At 47.7% G+C, this 19,161-nt stretch overlaps 1 protein-coding gene across 1 annotated transcript in view; it reads right to left on the reverse strand.

Moving 5' to 3' along the window:
• Nucleotides 1-14,730, reverse strand: part of sptbn5 (spectrin, beta, non-erythrocytic 5) — a 32,380-nt gene extending 17,650 nt beyond the window's left edge. Inside the window, 29 exon segments of the mRNA XM_062469444.1 lie at nt 115-229; nt 331-476; nt 660-792; nt 909-1,066; nt 1,144-1,260; nt 1,588-1,788; nt 1,922-2,108; nt 2,199-2,425; nt 2,519-2,683; nt 2,889-3,059; nt 3,191-3,290; nt 3,419-3,558; nt 3,990-4,233; nt 4,759-5,046; nt 5,273-5,524; nt 5,902-6,032; nt 6,741-6,893; nt 7,147-7,365; nt 7,466-7,620; nt 7,809-7,971; nt 8,158-8,364; nt 9,825-10,025; nt 10,115-10,268; nt 10,541-10,752; nt 10,932-11,070; nt 11,220-11,440; nt 13,661-13,879; nt 14,057-14,251; nt 14,488-14,730. Coding sequence (XP_062325428.1) covers nt 115-229; nt 331-476; nt 660-792; nt 909-1,066; nt 1,144-1,260; nt 1,588-1,788; nt 1,922-2,108; nt 2,199-2,425; nt 2,519-2,683; nt 2,889-3,059; nt 3,191-3,290; nt 3,419-3,558; nt 3,990-4,233; nt 4,759-5,046; nt 5,273-5,524; nt 5,902-6,032; nt 6,741-6,893; nt 7,147-7,365; nt 7,466-7,620; nt 7,809-7,971; nt 8,158-8,364; nt 9,825-10,025; nt 10,115-10,268; nt 10,541-10,752; nt 10,932-11,070; nt 11,220-11,440; nt 13,661-13,879; nt 14,057-14,251; nt 14,488-14,583 — 5,109 coding nt within the window. The 5' untranslated portion in view covers nt 14,584-14,730.
• Nucleotides 14,731-19,161: the final 4,431 nt, after the last annotated feature.

A 19,161-nucleotide genomic window follows, 5' to 3' on the forward strand; every position in this document is an offset into this window, starting at 1 on the left:
GGCTTCCTGTTTGGGCTGTTCCTTTTTTCCAAGCAATTGCTCCCTCACTCCATAAACACAGTCTGACATATAAAATAGTCATTCTAGTCAGACAAAGGAACATGTCTGTTGTACCTCAATGTGTCCCAGAGCCTCAGTCAGGTCTCTGTAGACCTTGTGACAATCCTCTGCCTTCAGCAGACAAGCCTGACGCTCTCTGGACAGGTCTTGAAGCTCCTTCCATGATGTTCTGGAGGCAGAAACATCAACAGAAGATAGATGGACTTACGGTTGGATGGATAGATGGATTTATGGATGGATGGATGAAACAAAGACATAGTTTCGATATACCTGAGCTGATGCAGAATCTCTCTGATGGTGGAGGACTGGGGATGTTTGTTTTGTATAAGGGCGTCAGCCAGTTCCTTGCAGCTCTGCATCCTTTCTAACCCCATTTCCAGGCGCTTCAGGAAGGCCTCAAAGTTCCCACGCAGCAGCTGGGTCCACAGGGGGAAAATATACAAGTTAAACATTTTTATGAGATAAATAATCTTCCAAAGCTTTCCATAACTTTGTAGACTGACAGTTCCAACAACCTGGACAATGTAATTTTTTTTAAAGCATGTGAGAAATGTGCTTGACGCCAGTGGGTTCAGCTAGTGGTCTGAGGTGTGTCTTACCATCACATGTTCATAGTCGTTACCATAGTCCTCAGAGCAGGCAGTCAGTCTCTGCTGGGAGATCCAGTCCTCCAACTCAGAGGACTCCCTTGTGAACTCATGTAAGTGTAACACCTCCTTCAGCTTCTGGGCCCTGGTTGAAAGTTATAAACACAGGTTAATTGTATTGTACTTGATGGGCATGGTCAACCACTGTAAACTATAAAAGGCCAACAAACTGTGAACATTTGTTTAGAAGTCACTGGATACCTGAGAGCAGCACTGTGCTGTAATTGTGTGTTCTGGGTGCTAATTCGCATGTAAGGTCTGTTGAGTTCCTCCAGGTGCCAGTCATGGATGGCCTCCTCCACCTGCTCCCCTAACTCCTCCACCTGATTCTCCACCACCTCCAGCTGCCCCTCCAGCACCTGAAGAAGAGAGGAGAGTTCATCTTCTGCACTGAGTGAATCAACAGAGAACTGAGCCAAGGATCAGCTCTACCTACCTGGTGCTGTTTGATGAGGCTCTGCGTGGCCAGTTCATTCTTGCCGTACTCGTCTGTGCTGACCAGAGCCAGGATCTCAGACAGACGGCTCTCCAGCTCTGCACAGTCCAGCAGGATCTAGGAGAGGACGACAGCGCAGCCCAGCATGAGCAGGGATCACATGGGAGCACAGATACACAGTCGAAATGAGGATGCGTTAGGATGTGGATGTTGGAATGTGAGAGCATACAGTCTGTTTTATGCAGCTAAAAGTCTAGAATAAAGCTGTATATTCACATTAGGGTTAGAGAGAGGGATTCTTTTACCAAACCTGGGTCAAGTGTTCTTGATTTAGATGCCCCAGTACCAAAACGCCAAATAAATAAATATTTTTATTTGGATTCCCCAGTGGCAAAAGTGCAAACTCAATTTAAGTAAAATCAAGGCGATTCAGTGTGGCTGCACCTGTTCTCTGGTGACAGCCTTGCTCAGGTGGGCCGCTCTCTTCTCGCACGCCCCCTCCAGATCCTCCCACTCTGCGTTCAGGTGGCCACACCTCTTCACCACCTCCTCGCCTTCGTATTGGCTGGACTTCCCCAGGCCACGCCCCTTCTCCAGGACACGTGTCAGGTGTTTACAGTGGGCGTTCACCTCCGCCTGCAGCTCCTGAAGACAGATTGTGGGACAAACGTTTTCAGGTGGACTTCCTCCACACCTCTCCTAATCAAGCATCTAATTGGAAGGTGTCTTTTGCAATGCCTGGGCACCAGAGAGGCGTTTCTCCAAGATTCTCCTATACCTTGTGTTTCTGCAGCAGGACGATGGCCCCTGCCAGGGACTTGTCATAGTTAGTGGACCCAGCTGATGGATAATGTTCTGTGATCCAATTTAGCTCTAAATCCACATCGTGGTAGAACCCGTACAGAACCACGGAAGCTTCCAGCTGGGCTCTGCGCCGGTCCAGGGGCTTCTGGAGGGACTTGAACCTGCGAGGAAAACAAAAACGATCCATAGCTATGGGAATTCCACTCCTGCGCTGCTTTCAACTCCCCTAAACAGCAAACGCACTGACTCACATCTTGAGGTAGAGGTCCGTCTCCTGAAGAATCCTCTGGGAGTCAAAGTGGTGGGTGGCGAGGTGTTTGGCACGGGTCACGATGGCGTTGATCTTGTCGGCCAGCTCCTGCGCCTCCTGCTCCAACTGCTGGTGCTCCTTCAGCAGCTGCCGGCTGGAGCGCAGGTCGTGACCTTTGGGGGCGTTCTGAAGCATCCATTGGATAGCCTCGATCTTCACCTTAGCATCCTGCGCCGAAGGGAGTACACAGTCAACCATCTGAGCTCCTTTCAAAACCCCAAATCAAGCGTGAGGAGTCGTTTTCCTCGCCCCCATCCATACCTGCAGCAGCTCCATCAACTGCTCCTGCTGCCCCGCCTGCCTCAGTTTGTCTCCCCGCTCGGCCATCTTGGTCTGGAGGCGAGCCCAGCGGCTGGTCACCCCCGAGGATTTCCTCCGGATGCTCTGGCTGTTGTAGTGTTCCTCTGCCAGCATCTCCTCTCCCAGCTGAGGCCAGAGACACACAGCCGGACAGGTCAGGTCAAAGCACAGGTTAGGGTGTGTTGGGAACAACAAGGCTCAGTGTGGGGGTACCAAGGACAGGGTTACAGTTTGGTCAGTGGATGTGACTGAGACATTCAAGGTTGTAGGTTTTTTGTTAGGCTCAAGACTCACATTCATCAGCCAATGAACTACAAAGCTTTTTTCTTGCCTGAGTGAGTCTGTCCAGCCACACTTGGTTGGCCTGCATCTCCTTCTCTGCCGCCTCATGTCTCTTCAGCTTGCGGAGGACGTTGGTGGGGTCTCGGTAAGACTCGTCCTCTGCTATCTTGACCTTCTCCTCCATCCACAGCTGCATCTCCTCAGCCTCTCGCAGGAACTCCTGCAGGTTGGAACATACATAGACTTGCTCAGTCACACAGTCATGTGTATTGCATGTCAGATTTTCTATTTCATAAAAAATATAAATAAATCTCACTCAATTTGTAAGACTTTTTATGGTGTGTTCGATACCTGGTACTTCCTGGAGGCTAACAGGAGATTTCTTCTATGTCGGCAGCTCTCTCCAAGCTTCCTGTTTCGCTCCTCAATACCCTGCAGTCTCTCCTGGATCCTAGGAAGGAGATGGGTGCATGAAACTTATTTTACAGGAAAATTTTTATGTATACACAGTTTTGATGCTTATCTAGTCATAGGATATGTGAAATATGACATTGGATGACAAAAGGATGAAGGTCGTACTGTTTGGATGCAAAGTGTCTTTTGCTGATGAGCTGGTGGCTCCTGTCCTGGAAGAGGCTGATCTGATGGTCCAGGGCCTTCAGTAGATCCTCCAGCTCCTCCTGTCTACCCAGAAGACTGTGGACACTGTCCACCGAGTCCTAGACACACACACCCACAGACAGGTTCAGGTTCAGGCTTAGGGTTAGGGTGTGTGTGTGTGTGTGTGTGTGTTTGTGTGTGTGTGTGTGTGTGTTAGGGTTAGTCTCAGTGGGATATCCTCTTTCTGTGCCCATGAACAGGTTGACTTTGGGTAAAGGAAGCACAGACCAGGCCTACCCAGTGTCATCCTACACATGCTATCTTATCTGGAGGATTATCAACATAGGGCTGTGGAAAACTTAAGTACTGATCCTGACCTAAAGCATCTGTCAGCAGAATACAGAATTACACTAAACACAGACAGCGAGGCTTTGAATGCGTTTCTTATCACTGGTAGACTATTTACTCAACAGAGTGAAGACATACAGTCGCTTCCAATTAAAATGTGCAGTATATTTTTGAGAATTAATCTTTATTTTCCTTTCCTCACCCCCAGATCTTGAATTCTCAGTCTGGCTTCGTGTCCAGATAGAGATGCATCTATCCTGTCTGCTTCCTTGTTCAGCTTCTGTAGCTCCAGACCCTGCTCCAGACGGCAGTTCCCACTGGCCCACAGGCTGTCCAGCTTGGTCCACTCAGAGTGCAGCTTGTCCAGGGTCCGATGGATCTCTGCTCCACCTCTCGCCCCGGTGCTCCTCTCCAGGGACTTGCCCAGTTTGTCCATCCGTTTTAGCCTGGGGGAAGGACACATATTTAGGTATCAAGGCACAACCTTTATTCTCTCTCATATATATTAATTGGGTGTGATTGTCTCTCATATTTATTTATTTATTTGTATTATTATTATAATTTCCCCACCCTAACTAGTCCCTCAATTTTTGCACTACACAGACTATGTGTAATGATCTAGATGGCACTTTTTGCATAGAGAAACGGCAAGGTCGGAAAATGAAATTGCCTCTTCTAATGATCGGTGCACAGTTCCTTTTAATGTAGTCTACCACCCATTAACAATCTTGTCTTTCTCCAAATGTTTGGATGTTTGATATTAGTTTAAACAGTAGGTTTGGAGGTGATACAGTATCTAAAGTATTTAAAAATAAACAATAATGCCCAAGCTGCAACGTATGCAAGCACACCTCACAATTTCCCCAGAAATTGTACCCTCTCTAGTTTGTCTCCCCCAAAAAACTTGGTACAGGCGTTGGTGCGTAGGTTTGCGACTACCAGTGTGCATGTGTGTATGTCCCTGCGTTCACCTGTCTCTCTGCTCCTCTATCTCCAACCTCAGGTCCTGGTGGTCTTTGAGCAGGGCCAGGGCCGACGCTACGTCCGTGCCTGACTCGTCCTCCAGGAGGCGCTCCTGAGTCGCCCCGGCCCAGAGGACCAGGTCTCTTGTCTGCAGCTGGAAATCCTGCAGCCTCTTGGCCTCATCCAGCTGCTGCTGTCTCTCTGCCGCCTGCTGCTTCACCTGCAGCAGCAATGCCTCCAGACCACGCACCTCCTCCAAGATGGCTGCACTTTCTGCCGGGCTGCAGTCCTGCTTCCTGTGGCAGAGGATGACACACTCAATCAAGAAATGTCTTCCTTGTGTAAATCACAACTGTAGGTGTTTGAAAGCAAATCATATTTCATGTCATTTCAACTCCTTCTCGCCGCGTCACTTATCCGCTTTCGCAGATATTATCTAAACCGTACACTCGAACCAGAACAAACAGCAGATGATTACAAACCAACACAACACATGTACGCCACCAACACCACACGCCTCACATTTTGGCCACGCTCTTCAGGTAAGAGATCTTCCTCTCCAGGGTGTGGATGTCCCTGAGAGCCTGGGTCTGGGTCCTCTCCTCGGCCTGCAGGGTGCCGGGGCTGCAGCCTGGATCCAAGGGCTCCAGCAGGACCAGCTGGTCCTGGAGCTGAACCCGAGCCTCCTCACAGCTCTGCAGGAAGGAGCGCACGTCGGCCCCGCTCAGCAGCTCCTGGCCCTTCTCATCCTTCAGGCGCTGGATGTGCTCCCACCTAGTGGTCGGGAGGACCCACGGACGGGACGGTCACTTGCACTCGTCAGTGGATTACATTTACATTTAGTCATTTAGCAGACGCTCTTATCCAGAGCGACTTACAGTAAGTACAGGGACATTCCCCCCGAGGCAAGTAGGGTGACGTGCCTTGCCCAAGGACACAACGTAATTTTTGCACAGCCGGGAATCGAACCAGCAACCTTCGGATGACTAGCCCAATTCCCTAACCGCTCAGCCACCTGACTCTGGATAACTATGTGAAGTTGCTCCTGATCCAGGGGCACAGGTTTGTTTTCGAATGTGGGCGGGGGGGCTTTATTGAATATCTAAGGATGCGGCCGTTGTGCAAAGGGAATCACATCTATGTGAACTTACCTGCGTGAAACCTGTCTTTGTCTGGCTTTAATCTCCTGCTGTTTGCTGTGTCTGCTTCTCACCAGCTCCTCTCCCAGGCTGGTGATGTCATCCAGCTGACCCCTCCCACTCGCTAGCTCAGTGAGGAAGTTCTGAAGCACAAAGGGGGGTTTGAAGGATGACAATCACGGTAACGAATGGAGACATGTTTTCTTCCAGTTAGGATAAAGGTGCAGAGAGTCAGGATCAGTTGAACAGTTGGTGCAGAAAGTGCAGAACATCTGAAGAGATAGATGTTCCTTGGCCTACGCGACTTGAGAAAGGTAGCTAGTTAAACTCCTACGCGACTTGAGAAAGATAGCTAGTTAAACTCCTACGCGACTTGAGAAAGATAGCTAGTTAAACTCCTACGCGACTTGAGAAAGGTAGCTAGTTAAACTCCTACGCGACTTGAGAAAGGTACATTACATTTACATGTATTCATTTAGCAGACGCTTTTATCCAAAGCGACTTCCAAGAGAGAGCTTTACAAAGTGCATAGGACACTGATCATAACAACGAGATAGCCACAAAACATTGCGAGTAGCCAAAACATGAAGCACACATTGTGAACAACCAAAGTAAGTGCCAAAGGGAAGAACCATAAGAGCATGTAGTTAAACAAGTTACAATTAAACAACATGAACTGCTATAAGTGCAAGTGTACCTGTGAAAAAAAAAAAAAAAACAAAGACAAGCAACAGTAATAAAAAACTATATCACAGTGAGTACAAACAATTTAGCTAGTTAGCTAGAGTACAAACAAGGTAGCTAGTTAAACTCCTACGCGACTTGAGAAAGATAGCTAGTGAAACTCTTACCTCGTACTTGGCCTGTACGACTCCCATGTTTTCTGCAGAGGAGCTGAACGTGTTCAGGACTTTCTCCTTGTCCTCCATCCAGGACTCAAACTCCTGGCAGGTGTTGTAGAAGCGATGGAGACGCACCGTCTCTTCCAGGGTCGTCCTCCGAGACTGGGGGACAACGCGCACACACACTTCATCACAAACCTCACACACTTTAAAACTAATAGTGCAAGCAGAATAAGTCATGTACGTTACAGGGAGGCTGTGGACACAGACTTAGAGCTTCAGAGGGTGAACCCTGAAGAAGGCTTACGGCCCAAAATGTCAGATTTTCAGTCAGTCCTATTCACACTTCGGTCACACTTTAGTAAGATTGTAGAGCGTTTCTTCAACACCCGGCCTGTCAAACTGCACCTCGTACCTTGGCCAGGTTGTAGAGCGAGTTGTAGTCCTCATCCAGGCTGCTCTGGGTGCTCTGGATGGTGTTCCTCTGGTAGTGAGGGTCTGGGATCCAGGCAGTCTGGATCTCCGCCGTGCCGCGACGCATTGACCGGCTTCGCCGAGGACGACTCAACTTCCTGGTCAGCTTCCCACTTTCTGGCTTAGACACCCCATTGGTGGGTGGAGTAGAGGGTGTAACCTAACCAGAGAAAATATTGACATGCAGTCAGGTTTTTTTTTAATTCAGATGGATTCCAAACACCTTTTAAAAATACAATCTTATTTCTTAGAATGCGAACAGGGTATGAAAGTCTTACTGTGGTTGAGAGCTCGTTGAGATAGGTCTTTGGAACCAACTGTTCATTTCCTTTAGTGTCCCTGGCCAGGACCTTCTCACCATGGTCTCTGCTGAGGATGGTCACCACCTCACCACGGTCCCAGCTTGCCTGTACACCTGCTCGTCAGACCAGCCCAGCAGACACACCACGTCACCAGAAGCACCAGCTAACATCACACACTGCGCAACATGCGAAACAGCTACTGTAGAACATTGTTTACTATTCACTATTCTCAGTGACCGCAAAGGTTGGTCTATTCAAGGAATGGTCGGAGGTCATCCAGGAGAGAAGAGAGAGTGAGCACCTTTGTATCTGTATCTGATCTTGGCTTTGGCCTCCTCTCTACTCTGCGTCTGGATGGAGGTTGGGCCTGGCTTCCCTCCTTGAGGTGATGTCACGGCTCCTGGCCCCTCCTCCTCCCCAGAGGAGTCACTGTATTGGACCATCTTGCTCTGCTGAGGCTCCGCCTACACTCACAAGCATTAAAGGTCAAAGGTGAACAAGACGGCTGACATTGGTTCAGTCGTTTCAACTAATATCATGCAATGAGACGGCTAAAGAATGTGCTCTTGTGGGTGCAAACTGTCGTTTTCAGGATTCACTCCGACGGCTGGTGGAGGTGTTAGATGTTACTGATCTGATGATGAACTCACAGTGAGAGGAGACATCTGTGCAGCGTTCTTGGCCTGCTCCCCCAGCCTCTTCACCTCGGTGGAGTACGCGCCCATCTCCTTCATCAGACGTAGGTGGCGCTGTAACAGTGCACCGGTGCTGGATTCATCCTTGCCGTAGTCTTCACTGGTCAGCAGCGGCTTCCTGTCGCCCAGCCACGAGTTGGCTTCTGTGACATCAGCGAAGTACTGAGGAAAGATAGGGGTTGAAGAGAGTTGACATGCAACACACATTGCGCACATTGACCAAACAGTCCAAGCAGTGCTATAGTGGTGAGGAATCTCTTAAAATGGCATCGAAGCGGGTATACTGTCTGTCCATAACAAAGACTGTGGTCCATCCATTGGCGTAGATTTAGGGGGGGACGCTAGGTACTAGTCCCCACCAATATTTTAAGATGACAAAGTTGTCCCCACCAATATTTTAGCGAACCTCTTTGTTCTGCAATTTGGATCGATTCCGAAAAAATATTTTGCACAATATATTTGCAAAACTCATTTGTATTATTGTTCGTCGCCCAGAAAAGTGAAAAATACATTTTCAAGTTATCCAATGCGCCCTCGAGCCTGCGAGACAAGATGATGTAATTTAATTGGCTGAAGTGGCAGTCACAAACACTTCGTGAATCTTGACTTGCAGAAAGAGAGCTGTCAGTAGTCTGACACGGTAAACTAAATACGCCAGGAAATAATAAAGCCTCATATTAGTATTTCGTTTGGTCTCAGCATTGATATTTTTGACCCTTTTGTGCTTTGTAGATAGGAAAATGTCACCCAAAAAGAAAAGATGTATCAGAAGTTTTTTCACCACCCAGAGAGTAAGTAGCTAGCAAGGTCGTTGTCAGTTAGCTAGTAGGAAAACTACCCACACAGTGCAAACCTGCTAGCTTACATCGCCACCCATTCTACAATGGAAACATGTTTTGAAAGTTGTTAGTGTAGTAGAGCATGTCACTTTTGCTTGTATTAAATCTATCCCTAGCGTCTGCAATCTTTCGACCAGTGTGTTCTTGTTGAAGCCAGAATGATAAAGCTAACCTACCCACATAATGGGATCGTGCTAGTTTAGCATAGTACCAGCAGGCTAGCAATTTAAAAGTGATATTAACTGGTAATAGGCCTATATAATCCCTTGGATAGTAATATGGATATCCCTGTAATCTCGACCAATGTCGGCAGTCAACTAAGCATGGTATTAAATTGATGAATTACAGTGCAGGAAAAACAGCACTCTGAAGCTACAGATGTAGAGCAGGTTGGTGATGAATCAGCATCAGGGGTTCAGGTGAGAAGTTGAATTTGTCCATTTTGGTAAAGATTGCATTAAATTGCTGTTTTTAAGGGATGTTTAGACAATGTTACCCATGAATGTTATCATTCACACTTATACTTGTAGGTAGTAAAAAGGTGCTATAAATTGGGATGCCCAAATATAAATCATTATTTCATTGCTCAGAAGTCCAGTACAGATTATGTAGGCCTAGTACAGCTCCATAAAACCTAAACCAATTACCTACATATATATTTTTTTTATTGGGGGAGGGGGGGGGGCGTTCAGTGTCCCTACCAAAGCTGAGACCAAACCTACGCCCTTGGGTTCATCTCTGCGTACCTCCCTTAACCATGCATGACTGGCGTCCTCTGCCTACCTGTTTGATGACTGTGGCGGCATGCAGCCGGTTCTTGTGGCTGGCCACCTCATCCTTCAGGTGGTTCCACTGCTTCTTCAGGGTTCTGACCCACTTCTGGATGGCCTGCTCGCTGGGGGGACGTCGGCTACACAGCTCCTGCCCCCGACCTACGACCCCAGAGCACCAAGACTCGTGAGACTGCACCTCGGCTTCCAGCACCTGGGGAGACGACACGGAAAGATGGATGGAGGTGAACGGCTTGGGTCGGTGTGTGTGTGTGTGTGTGTTGCGCATGTCTCCAGTCACACCTTGTGTTTCTGAATGGCCAGCTGGATCTGGCTGAGGTCACGGCCCAGGCCGGCGGTCTGAAGGCGGAGCCACCTCTCGTATATCCACGCCTCCACCTCGTCGCAGTCGTGGAAGAACTCAAACAGTCTCAGCTGGCCTTCCAGCTGCTTCCTCCTGCAGAGACACCAGGTGAAAGTTATGCTCACTTAGAAGAGGCTTGTATACATAGCAGAGCTTTGCAGCTTGGAGTAAGACTTTTATAGCACAGGAGGGTGTTTGAATCTGTGAACTCTTAATCTGCAGTCAAAAGCTCTAACCACCGAGCTCCACCCTAGATAAAACATCAAATATACTTTCAGATAACAGACAATTATTCTTTTATATCCAAGGCTCTACTGCTTCAGAAACAGACACCAGCCCACAACTGGAGCAGCACCCTAGCCCACCTGTTCTTGCTGAGGGCCTCCAGAGAGCTGTACTGGGCGTTGAGAGCCTTGATCCTGGTCTGGACCTGGGGAGCGTCTCTGTGGCGCCCCCGGCTGATAGCGGCTAGCGCCTCACCCTGGGAGGAGATCTGGCTCTCCAGCAGGTCCTGCTGCTGCAGCAGAGACACCACTTCAGCCAGCTGCTTCCCCAGCTCAGCTGACCCTGCCAGGGCCTGGAGCAGGAGGGAGGGAGGGGGAAAGGGAGAGAGAGAGAGAGAGAGAGAGAGGGAGAGGGGGGGAAAAAAAGAGAGAGAGAGAGCATGAGGCTTCAACAAAAGCAAGGTAATGAGAATGTACTAGACCATTGTGGTTTAAACACAGAACGTCAGGACAAATCTTTAGGATCCTGCACCTGTAATTCTTTCAGCTCCTGGGAGACCAGCTCTATGTCTCGAAGCACATTCAGTGTGTGGACTACATTTCCCAGCATCCCCCTCTGCTGCTCCAGCTGCTGCAGCAAATCCCTCCAGTGCCGTGTGATGTTCTCTTCCCTGGAGCAGATAGAGGAGAAGAGCAAACAAGAGGAGATTCAAAATTAATTTCCTTTTTCCTATAAGTCCTCGTGAGAAAACCCTATCTCCACTAGAAAAAGGTAAGCCATGTAAACAAAGATGGCAAGTTTTGAATCCCAGTTCCCTACCTCCGGGTGACCTGCTCTTTGCTGTGGTAGTCTCCTCTCTCTATGAGGGCAGCCATGTCCCTCAGGGCCCTGAAGCGGGGCTCCCTGGCCAGGGCGTCCGTCTCCAGGGCCTCCAGACGGCGAGCTGCGGCCAGGGCCTCCTCCAGATTGGCCAGCCCCCTCACGTCCTGCCTCCTCACCAGACCCTGGGTGTCCTCCAGGTAGTTCTCCCTCAGAGCCGCCTGGGGAATGGAGGTGGAAGGGTGGGGGGTAGGTACGGGTTAGCTATTTAATATTGTTTAAATGTTTTTCGATAGTTTTGGATGTTATTTTCAGGTGAACAGAGATGGTGAGCCCTTTATTGTATTCATCTGAAGTCACTCATCAGTTGTGTCATCGTATTACAACTTTACAGGCTTTAACTGCAATAATCCCAATATCATGTTGTAATGTAGAATTTACTGTGAAATCAATGTAGACACAGTAAGTTACTGTGAAAGAAACGATACCGGGATTTCACAGCATTTAGTTTTATTTCACAGTAAAATACTCTTTTCAAATCATCCTTTGAGATAACCCAGTACATTACTGTAAAACTTGAATTGCACTTGAACTGCTCTGCATTGTGAGATCAAGAAGACACAGGTGGATACAGCACACGATAGAAGAGCTCGAAAGTACACTCACAGAAATGGCATAGTTTATTACATCTATTTGATTTTGCTTAGTCATTTTCTCAAAATGTATTCATTAAAATTCCTTAGAATGAGCATAAGTCTATTAATTCTTAAATATATTAAACATAATCAATTAAAATATACTATAATGTTTTAAATATGGCTAATCTCATATGAGATTGGTTTACATGCAATTTTCAGGAAGTGAAATAGTTTTGAGTTGGAAATGACGTCATTTTTCGCGCTTTCCCAACCGTTTCTCTTTTCCACCATTTCACCTCGGCGCTGCCTGCCAGGATCGTGACTTTTGCTCTGTAACGGTAAACTATCTGCAGTCATCCAATTTAGCTGCTAGTAATCTCTGTGCGTACTTATGTTTTACTTGTGCAGTTAATATCGTACTTCACTGATTTGAATAATCAAATCCAGTAAATCCGTCATGATTGCAAACATTTTCGTCTAGTTTCATGGCTAGCTAAGTCTCACATGGTCGATGCTTCAGCTAGGGTGGCTAATTTGCGCCTGGCGTCAGTGAAATAGGAACATCGAGTATGTTGCCTCAGCTAAAGATTCGTAGCAAGTACTGTTCAAATTATACATACAAATTTGTAGGTTTTTGCCAGCTCCAAATTTAGGATGAACTATTAGCTAACTCTGCTGTGGGTCAGCGCGAATGCTATTTTTATAGCTAAGTATTAACATTGGAGTGAACTAGTGTTGCACAGTAAACCTGTACTAAAAAGAGACACTCTTACATAGCTTCAGTGTCCCTGTGCATACAATAGGAGACAATCACTGCAAAAGAGCTGCAGTTCCGGTGCAGACAGGAGAACCTAGCAGAACGCCATCTCTGTAGCACTCCATCCAGTCCAGAACCCGGGGTCCTGAAGTCTCGACTCTTACGATACTCAAACGATGCGATGTTAATATACCTCTCTGATCTAACGAGTCTGGCTAACTGTCGTGACCTCTCAGGTGGGCAATGGCTGCGATGGAGAGCTGGAGAGATGGTTGTTCTGCTAGGTTCTCCTGTCTCTGCACAGGAACTGCAGATCTTTTGCAGTGATCGTTAATGAGCCTAATGACGAATCATGGTCAGAATTATGATGGCCCATGCTACACCCCCTACAATGGAAGCCAATTCCAGGTTGATCTGAAACAATATAAAACAGTACATGGGAAGTCCGAAAGTTAAATTGTTGAATTTAATAGTGAATTTAATACTTGTTATCATTATTAAAAAGTTAAAATGAGTTCTGTCTCTGTTGTCTTTGTTCTTGCCTTGACTTTTAATTTAGCAAATCCAAAGCACGTTTGTGTGGTAAAATCACAGTTAACAAGTCAAATTTGCAGTATTTTGCAGTGTTATTTAAATTGTAAATGCACAGTAAATTACTGGCTACTAGTTGCATTACTTTTACAGTAAAAAACATAGAAATACAGACAATCACTGTAATTTATATACAGCAAGACGATGTAATTCCACAGCTACATACTGCTATATCACAGTAATCCAATGGCATGACAACTGTGAAGTTACAATATACCGCTGTAGTTGAATTGCATTTTACTGTGAAATGTTTACAGTTCATTATTGTGAAACATGTGCAGTACATTACTGTGAAATATTTATAATAAATTACTGTAAAATTACTGTGAAAGTAATGCAACTAGTAGCCAGTAATTTACTGTAAAGTTACAGTGAAATATTTTACAGTGCAGTGTTGTATTTTAGGATGTTACAATTTCATGAAATCATGTTGTACGACGACAACATATTCTCACCTTCTTGTGGAAATTCTTCGCCAGCTGTTCCATCTGCTCCAGCATCATCAGCGCCCCCTGTAGGGCACCCTCCCTCTCGTGCTCCGCTCGTTCCAGCTGTGCCCAGCCCCGCTCCACGTCCCCCAGGGTCCGCCCCTCTGGGGGCACGTACGCCCACTGATTGTTGGCCATCAGCTGGGTCCGGAGGCTGAACAGGTGGGCTTCGATCGCTCCACGCTCCTGGAGAGTAGGGGAAGGAATTCATAAAGGTGGATAGGAAAAGAAAGTATGGCGATGAAGCACAATTACAATATGTCATTGATGATGACGCAGAAACCGAATGAATTAGAAGGTTGGTGGACAGATGCCTGAATTAAATAACAGTTTTTGTGTAACTTCCGAGGTCTGACAGAGTACCTGGTACTTGGGCGGTTTCTCCACGGTGCGGTAGGTCTTGAAGGCGCTGACCAGGACCTGCATCTCTCTGAGGGAGTTGGGGAAGGAGCGATCGTTCAGCTGCATCACCTTGGCTCTGATCCAGAGGAGCAGGTCTGACACCAGGCTCTCATAGAGAACCTTCTGGTCGTCGAGCTCCTTCAGTAGACCCACGATCTGGAGATGTGCAGAGGGGAGGGGAAGGAAGGGAAGGGGAGAGGTGTGCACCCATGAACCTCACAACCAACAGACACAGCCATAAACCTAAAGACACTTACTGAAATCACCTACACACACTTCCTAGGCACACACCACCTTCTAGAAACCTACAATCCTAGAAGACACACCACCAGACACAGCACAGATACAGCTCCACCTGCAGGCTGCAGCCCAGAGAGCAGGCAGACACCCACCTTGCTGAGTGTCAGCATAACTCTGACGGCATCTGAAGAGAGTCTCCTGTGTTGCCTACGCAACCACTGCTGGCTGAGATGCCCCCCCAGGGACATGACATCACCGTCGTCACCTCCACCGGGGCGTCACCATCCTGCCGCACTGCCCTGTCCACCTATTCTGGCCAGCCTGGGAAGCCATTCCCCCTGGTCCTCGAAAATCTGCCCTCAACTGTCTGGTCTTGGACTCCTGTCAGTTATGTTCAGGATGCACCTGAGTGCACATACATCCTGTCCCTCGCTGCTGGCTCAGCACATGCTCATAAAGCTGACTGTGTACATACGTGTTCACAGTGGATGTGTCATCCTGCTAAGGCTTCAACCCACACACAGACACACTGTATCTGTGTTAGCTCTGGGAAGCTAATGCTAACGCTAGTTTGTCCAACAATATAATACTCCTAATCCCAGGAAGGCTTTCTCCCTACCTGAAACCCCATTTTACCAATGGCTATTTAAGAAATAGTTAAATCCTTTAACACTGTATTGGGGAGTAGCTAGTAGCTCCAGGATTCTTCTTCAATGTTGTCTCACTCGTGGCTACTGTTTGTCTCAGTGTGTTTGTGTGTGTGCTTGTCGGCACGCGCGTGTGTGTGAGTGTTAATGTCAGTCTGCGTTACGGGATCAGTGTCTGGGCTGATCTGATTAGTGTCACAGGTACCACGCATCCTCCCAGGGCTGCTCCAATTGCTTTTTCCTTCCACCTCTCCTGACTTCCCTCCCACCTCCCTCTATCTCCTTCCTACTTCTACCTCCTTTTCTTTACTCCCTCCATTCCCTCCTTCCTACGCTGTCACTTTACTCAGTTCCCTAAGACCAGACCAGCAGACTCTGCCCTGGTTTAGAGATGCCCATAAGCACTGGTCTAAGATCAGATTCTATACTCTTCTTTTCTGCTCTACTCTTAGAATAGAAACATACAAAACTGTATCCCAGTACACGAATGCAGAGCTTCAGTATAAAAATACAGGATGTAATTCACACAAATGCCTGTAGAGGGAGCCTCAACTCCATTTGGGAAGATTCACGGTTGAATATTGTGTGTCTGCAACTGTACGTCCTTTAGAACGGGCGCAGGGCACACACTGACACGGTAACCTTCACTCCCCCTGCGCTTGCCGTACCTTTGCGAGTCTCTTCTGGATGGTCTGTCCCTGCTTCATCTTGGAGAAGTAGTGGTAGTAGAGCGACACGTAGGTCATGATGGACTTCTCGTCGGGGTGAGGAACCACCATGTCCTCCACGTCCAGCAGCTGCATGATTCCCAGCTCCTGCTCCGCCACCGCAAAGGCGTGCGCGAGGTTCCGCTTGGGCTCATCCTCTCCGAGACGGTGGTAGTCAAACAGGTCGGGCCTGGAATGGGGGGTGGGAGGTTTGGCAGGGGTGGAGGGGGGGTTGGAGGGTTAGTAAGGTTGGTAGGGATGGTTGGGGGGGGTATGGTTCCTTAATAGCTGTTGAGCCACAAGCTTCAATTCAGTTCACACATTACATTTAGATGCTACTGTTGCCCCTGCACGAAAGTGTGGTGTGTGTGTATGTAAACACTACCTGTGCGCGTGTATCAGGGCGTTAAATGCCAGGCCGTCCCTCCAGCTACCAGAGAAGTTCTGCACGTTGACGTTGGCGTAGCCGGCAGTCTTGTGCTGGCACCAGATCAGCAGGGCCTCCTTGGCAGAGCGCCGGGCCAGGCTGCCATTTCCACTGTCTACCTCGTCCAGATTGATGGCCCCTATCTGGAAGCGTAGGATGATGATCCAGAGCAGACCCAGGATCAGGGTGCGGTCTCCATCCACCACGTTCTCTGGACCAATCAGATCCACACGAATCTGAGAGCAAGACAGGGATTGGTCGGAAACAATTAGGCCTACATAAGGACAAAAATACCAGTCACATGTTCTGATCATGTCTCCCCTCCCTTGGATGTGAGAGGCACCCATGATACCTTGGTCTTGAGGAACTTGATGGCGATGCTGTTGTTTTCCAGGCAGTGGACACGGAGTCTGGGACGGCTTGTCGAAGGCAGCTTATCCCCGGAGATCAGCTCCAACAGGCGCACCAGGTGGATGCCTGTCTTCAGCTCTGTGTAGACATCACTCAGACTCACTTCCTCCTGCACACACACACACATGCACGTACACACAGACATGCACACATACAGATACACACAAACACACTTGTGTTAACTGTATGGCTGCATGCAAATGTACATACACAGTCCCACCCGGAAAACACGTGATTCAAAACCTTCCTGGAATATTTGTATAAGGTTGACTGTTTATGTGATCCCATTTCTACTGTAAACATTATCTATCTATAGCAATGTCAGCTATCTGAGTCACATCCCTGACTGATTGGAGCACATGACAGACAATGTCCTTACTTCAGCAGAATTCCGTTTTTTTCTTGGATGGTGTCTCCTTTCACAAGTTTGTCTAGTTCAGTGAAATTGGGCTGGGAGGGGTAAGAAACACTAGCTGTGTGTGTTCATGTGTGTGTGTGTGTGTGCACACGTGATAGCATGGGTGTGTGTGTGTGTGTGTGTGTCTGGCCTGCTGCCTTCGGGGTCTATAACAGAATGACTCAGACACCCCACCCTCTGACATGGGGCTTGTTTAAGATGATGGAGAAGGAGAAGGAATATGAAACAGTAAAGACCAGACACTGATCCACTGTAGTCATTATCCTGTGAACCCTCTTTAGCCTCTCTGAGCACAGCCCAGGCTTCACTGTAAGAGCAGAGGACCACACCCTAAAACACAGACTTTGACAGTCAAGTCTCCTCTTTTCCTCTCCTCTCTCCTATCTTCTTATCTAAGAAAGGTGTAGGCACACCAGTTCCCTGTGAAAACACAGGTGGGAGTGTGGGACCAGGATATATAGTCTTATACTAGTCCATTACTCAAACAGACACAAACACAGGCTCGCATGTAGTGGGAGAATCTGCAATATGTGCTGAATATGATTGATTTTGTTGCAGTGTACGAACACACTCCAAACACACACTGTACACCGTACACACACACCCACACATATTCTACAGCTACAGGATTCTGCCGATACTGGCTGATGTTTACACTATGAGAGCCCTTCCAGGATGCCGTGTCGTCAGCATGTGTGCTGTGGCACTGTGAATTCCAGCTTACCGGAGGACGTTCACATGTTTATCTACAGGCTCCAGAACCTTTCCTCCTATGACACTCCACAGGTTGCTAATGTATGATTGATGTTGAACAGCACCCATGAGAGACGGACGGAGAAAGAGAGAGAGAGTGCGAGGAAAGGGAAAGGGAAGAGAGGGAGGAAAGGGAAGCATTTAAGACACTTGAGGTGTTGTATGTTTCTTACACAGGGGAATATAACAGAGAAGAAAATTATAGAATACACTAGAATAGAAAGGAAACACTCTTATCCAGAGCGACTTACAGTAAGTACAGGGACATTCTCCCCGAGGCAAGTAGGGGTGATGTGCCTTGCCCAAGGACACAAGGTAATTTGGCACAGAATAGAACGTGTCGCATTTCTATTCACATTTCTGAAGCCCCATGTGTCAGATTATTTTGAAGATCCATTCTGTTCTATTCTCTTTTACATTGTTCACTTGTGTTTCCTCCATGTTTTTCCCTGGGACCTGATGACAATGTTATCTCCCTGGGAGACGGAACATTAAACAAAGGTAATTCTATAAAAAGATGCTTAGTCCTCTCTCTCCTTCCTGTGTGTCTGATTGGTGCTGAGGCAATGCCAAACTCACTCTGTCTCCCCCGCCCATCTGTCTTTCTATCTCTCTCTCTCTCCCTCTCTCTCTCCCTCCCTCCCTCCCTCCCTCCCTCCCTCCCTCCCTCCCTCCCTCCCTCCCTCCCTCCCTCCCTCCCTCCCTCCCTCTCTCCCTCCCTCCCTCCCTCCCTCCCTCTCTCTCTATGTTTGTCCTTCACTCTCTGTTAAGGCTGAGTGAGTCAGTTACATATTGACCCGCCGTCAGCAGGCTGTGTCCCAGGCTTCCTGCTCCCTCTACTGTGTGAGAAGACAGTGAGACCAAGCGAGCTCCTCCGCAACTATACACCTACCACATGGCCATAACAAACGACAGTACAACGAATCCTGATCATACTGCAAGACAGAGATTGGGAAGTAACAAAGTACAAATACTTTGTTACTGTACTTATGGGAAACAAAGGTTTAACGAAAGGTAAAAAAAATAATAATAATTATGAAAAACGTTTCAAAAGGTTATAAAAAAAAGTTCCATGCATAACACAACACCACTCAGGAGAGGCACTGTACGTGATGTTTGACCTGCGCATGAATGATGGACCTTGCCTAAGACAAGACACACAGCAGGTAGGCTGGCATCCCACCTCCCAGATATGTCTGGTCAGCAGCGGAAAGAGGATATGGCTCATACACTGTAAAATAGGTTAAGGATAGGGTAAGTTTACTCTAACTTGTGAATTGTCTAGAGGCATTTGAGTTCAAGAACCGGATCAATTATTCAAACTGCACTCCAAATGAATCCAGTTCTTCAACTTATATGGCTCTTGGCAATTAATTTCATCAAACAGTTTGAGTAAACAACTTCAGGTTTTGCGGTGTACAGGGAGGGATTGTGGAGATCACATACAGACATGTATGCCTTCC

The sequence above is a fragment of the Osmerus eperlanus genome, chromosome 9 (genome assembly GCF_963692335.1).
Source record: "Osmerus eperlanus chromosome 9, fOsmEpe2.1, whole genome shotgun sequence".
NCBI lineage: Eukaryota > Metazoa > Chordata > Actinopteri > Osmeriformes > Osmeridae > Osmerus > Osmerus eperlanus.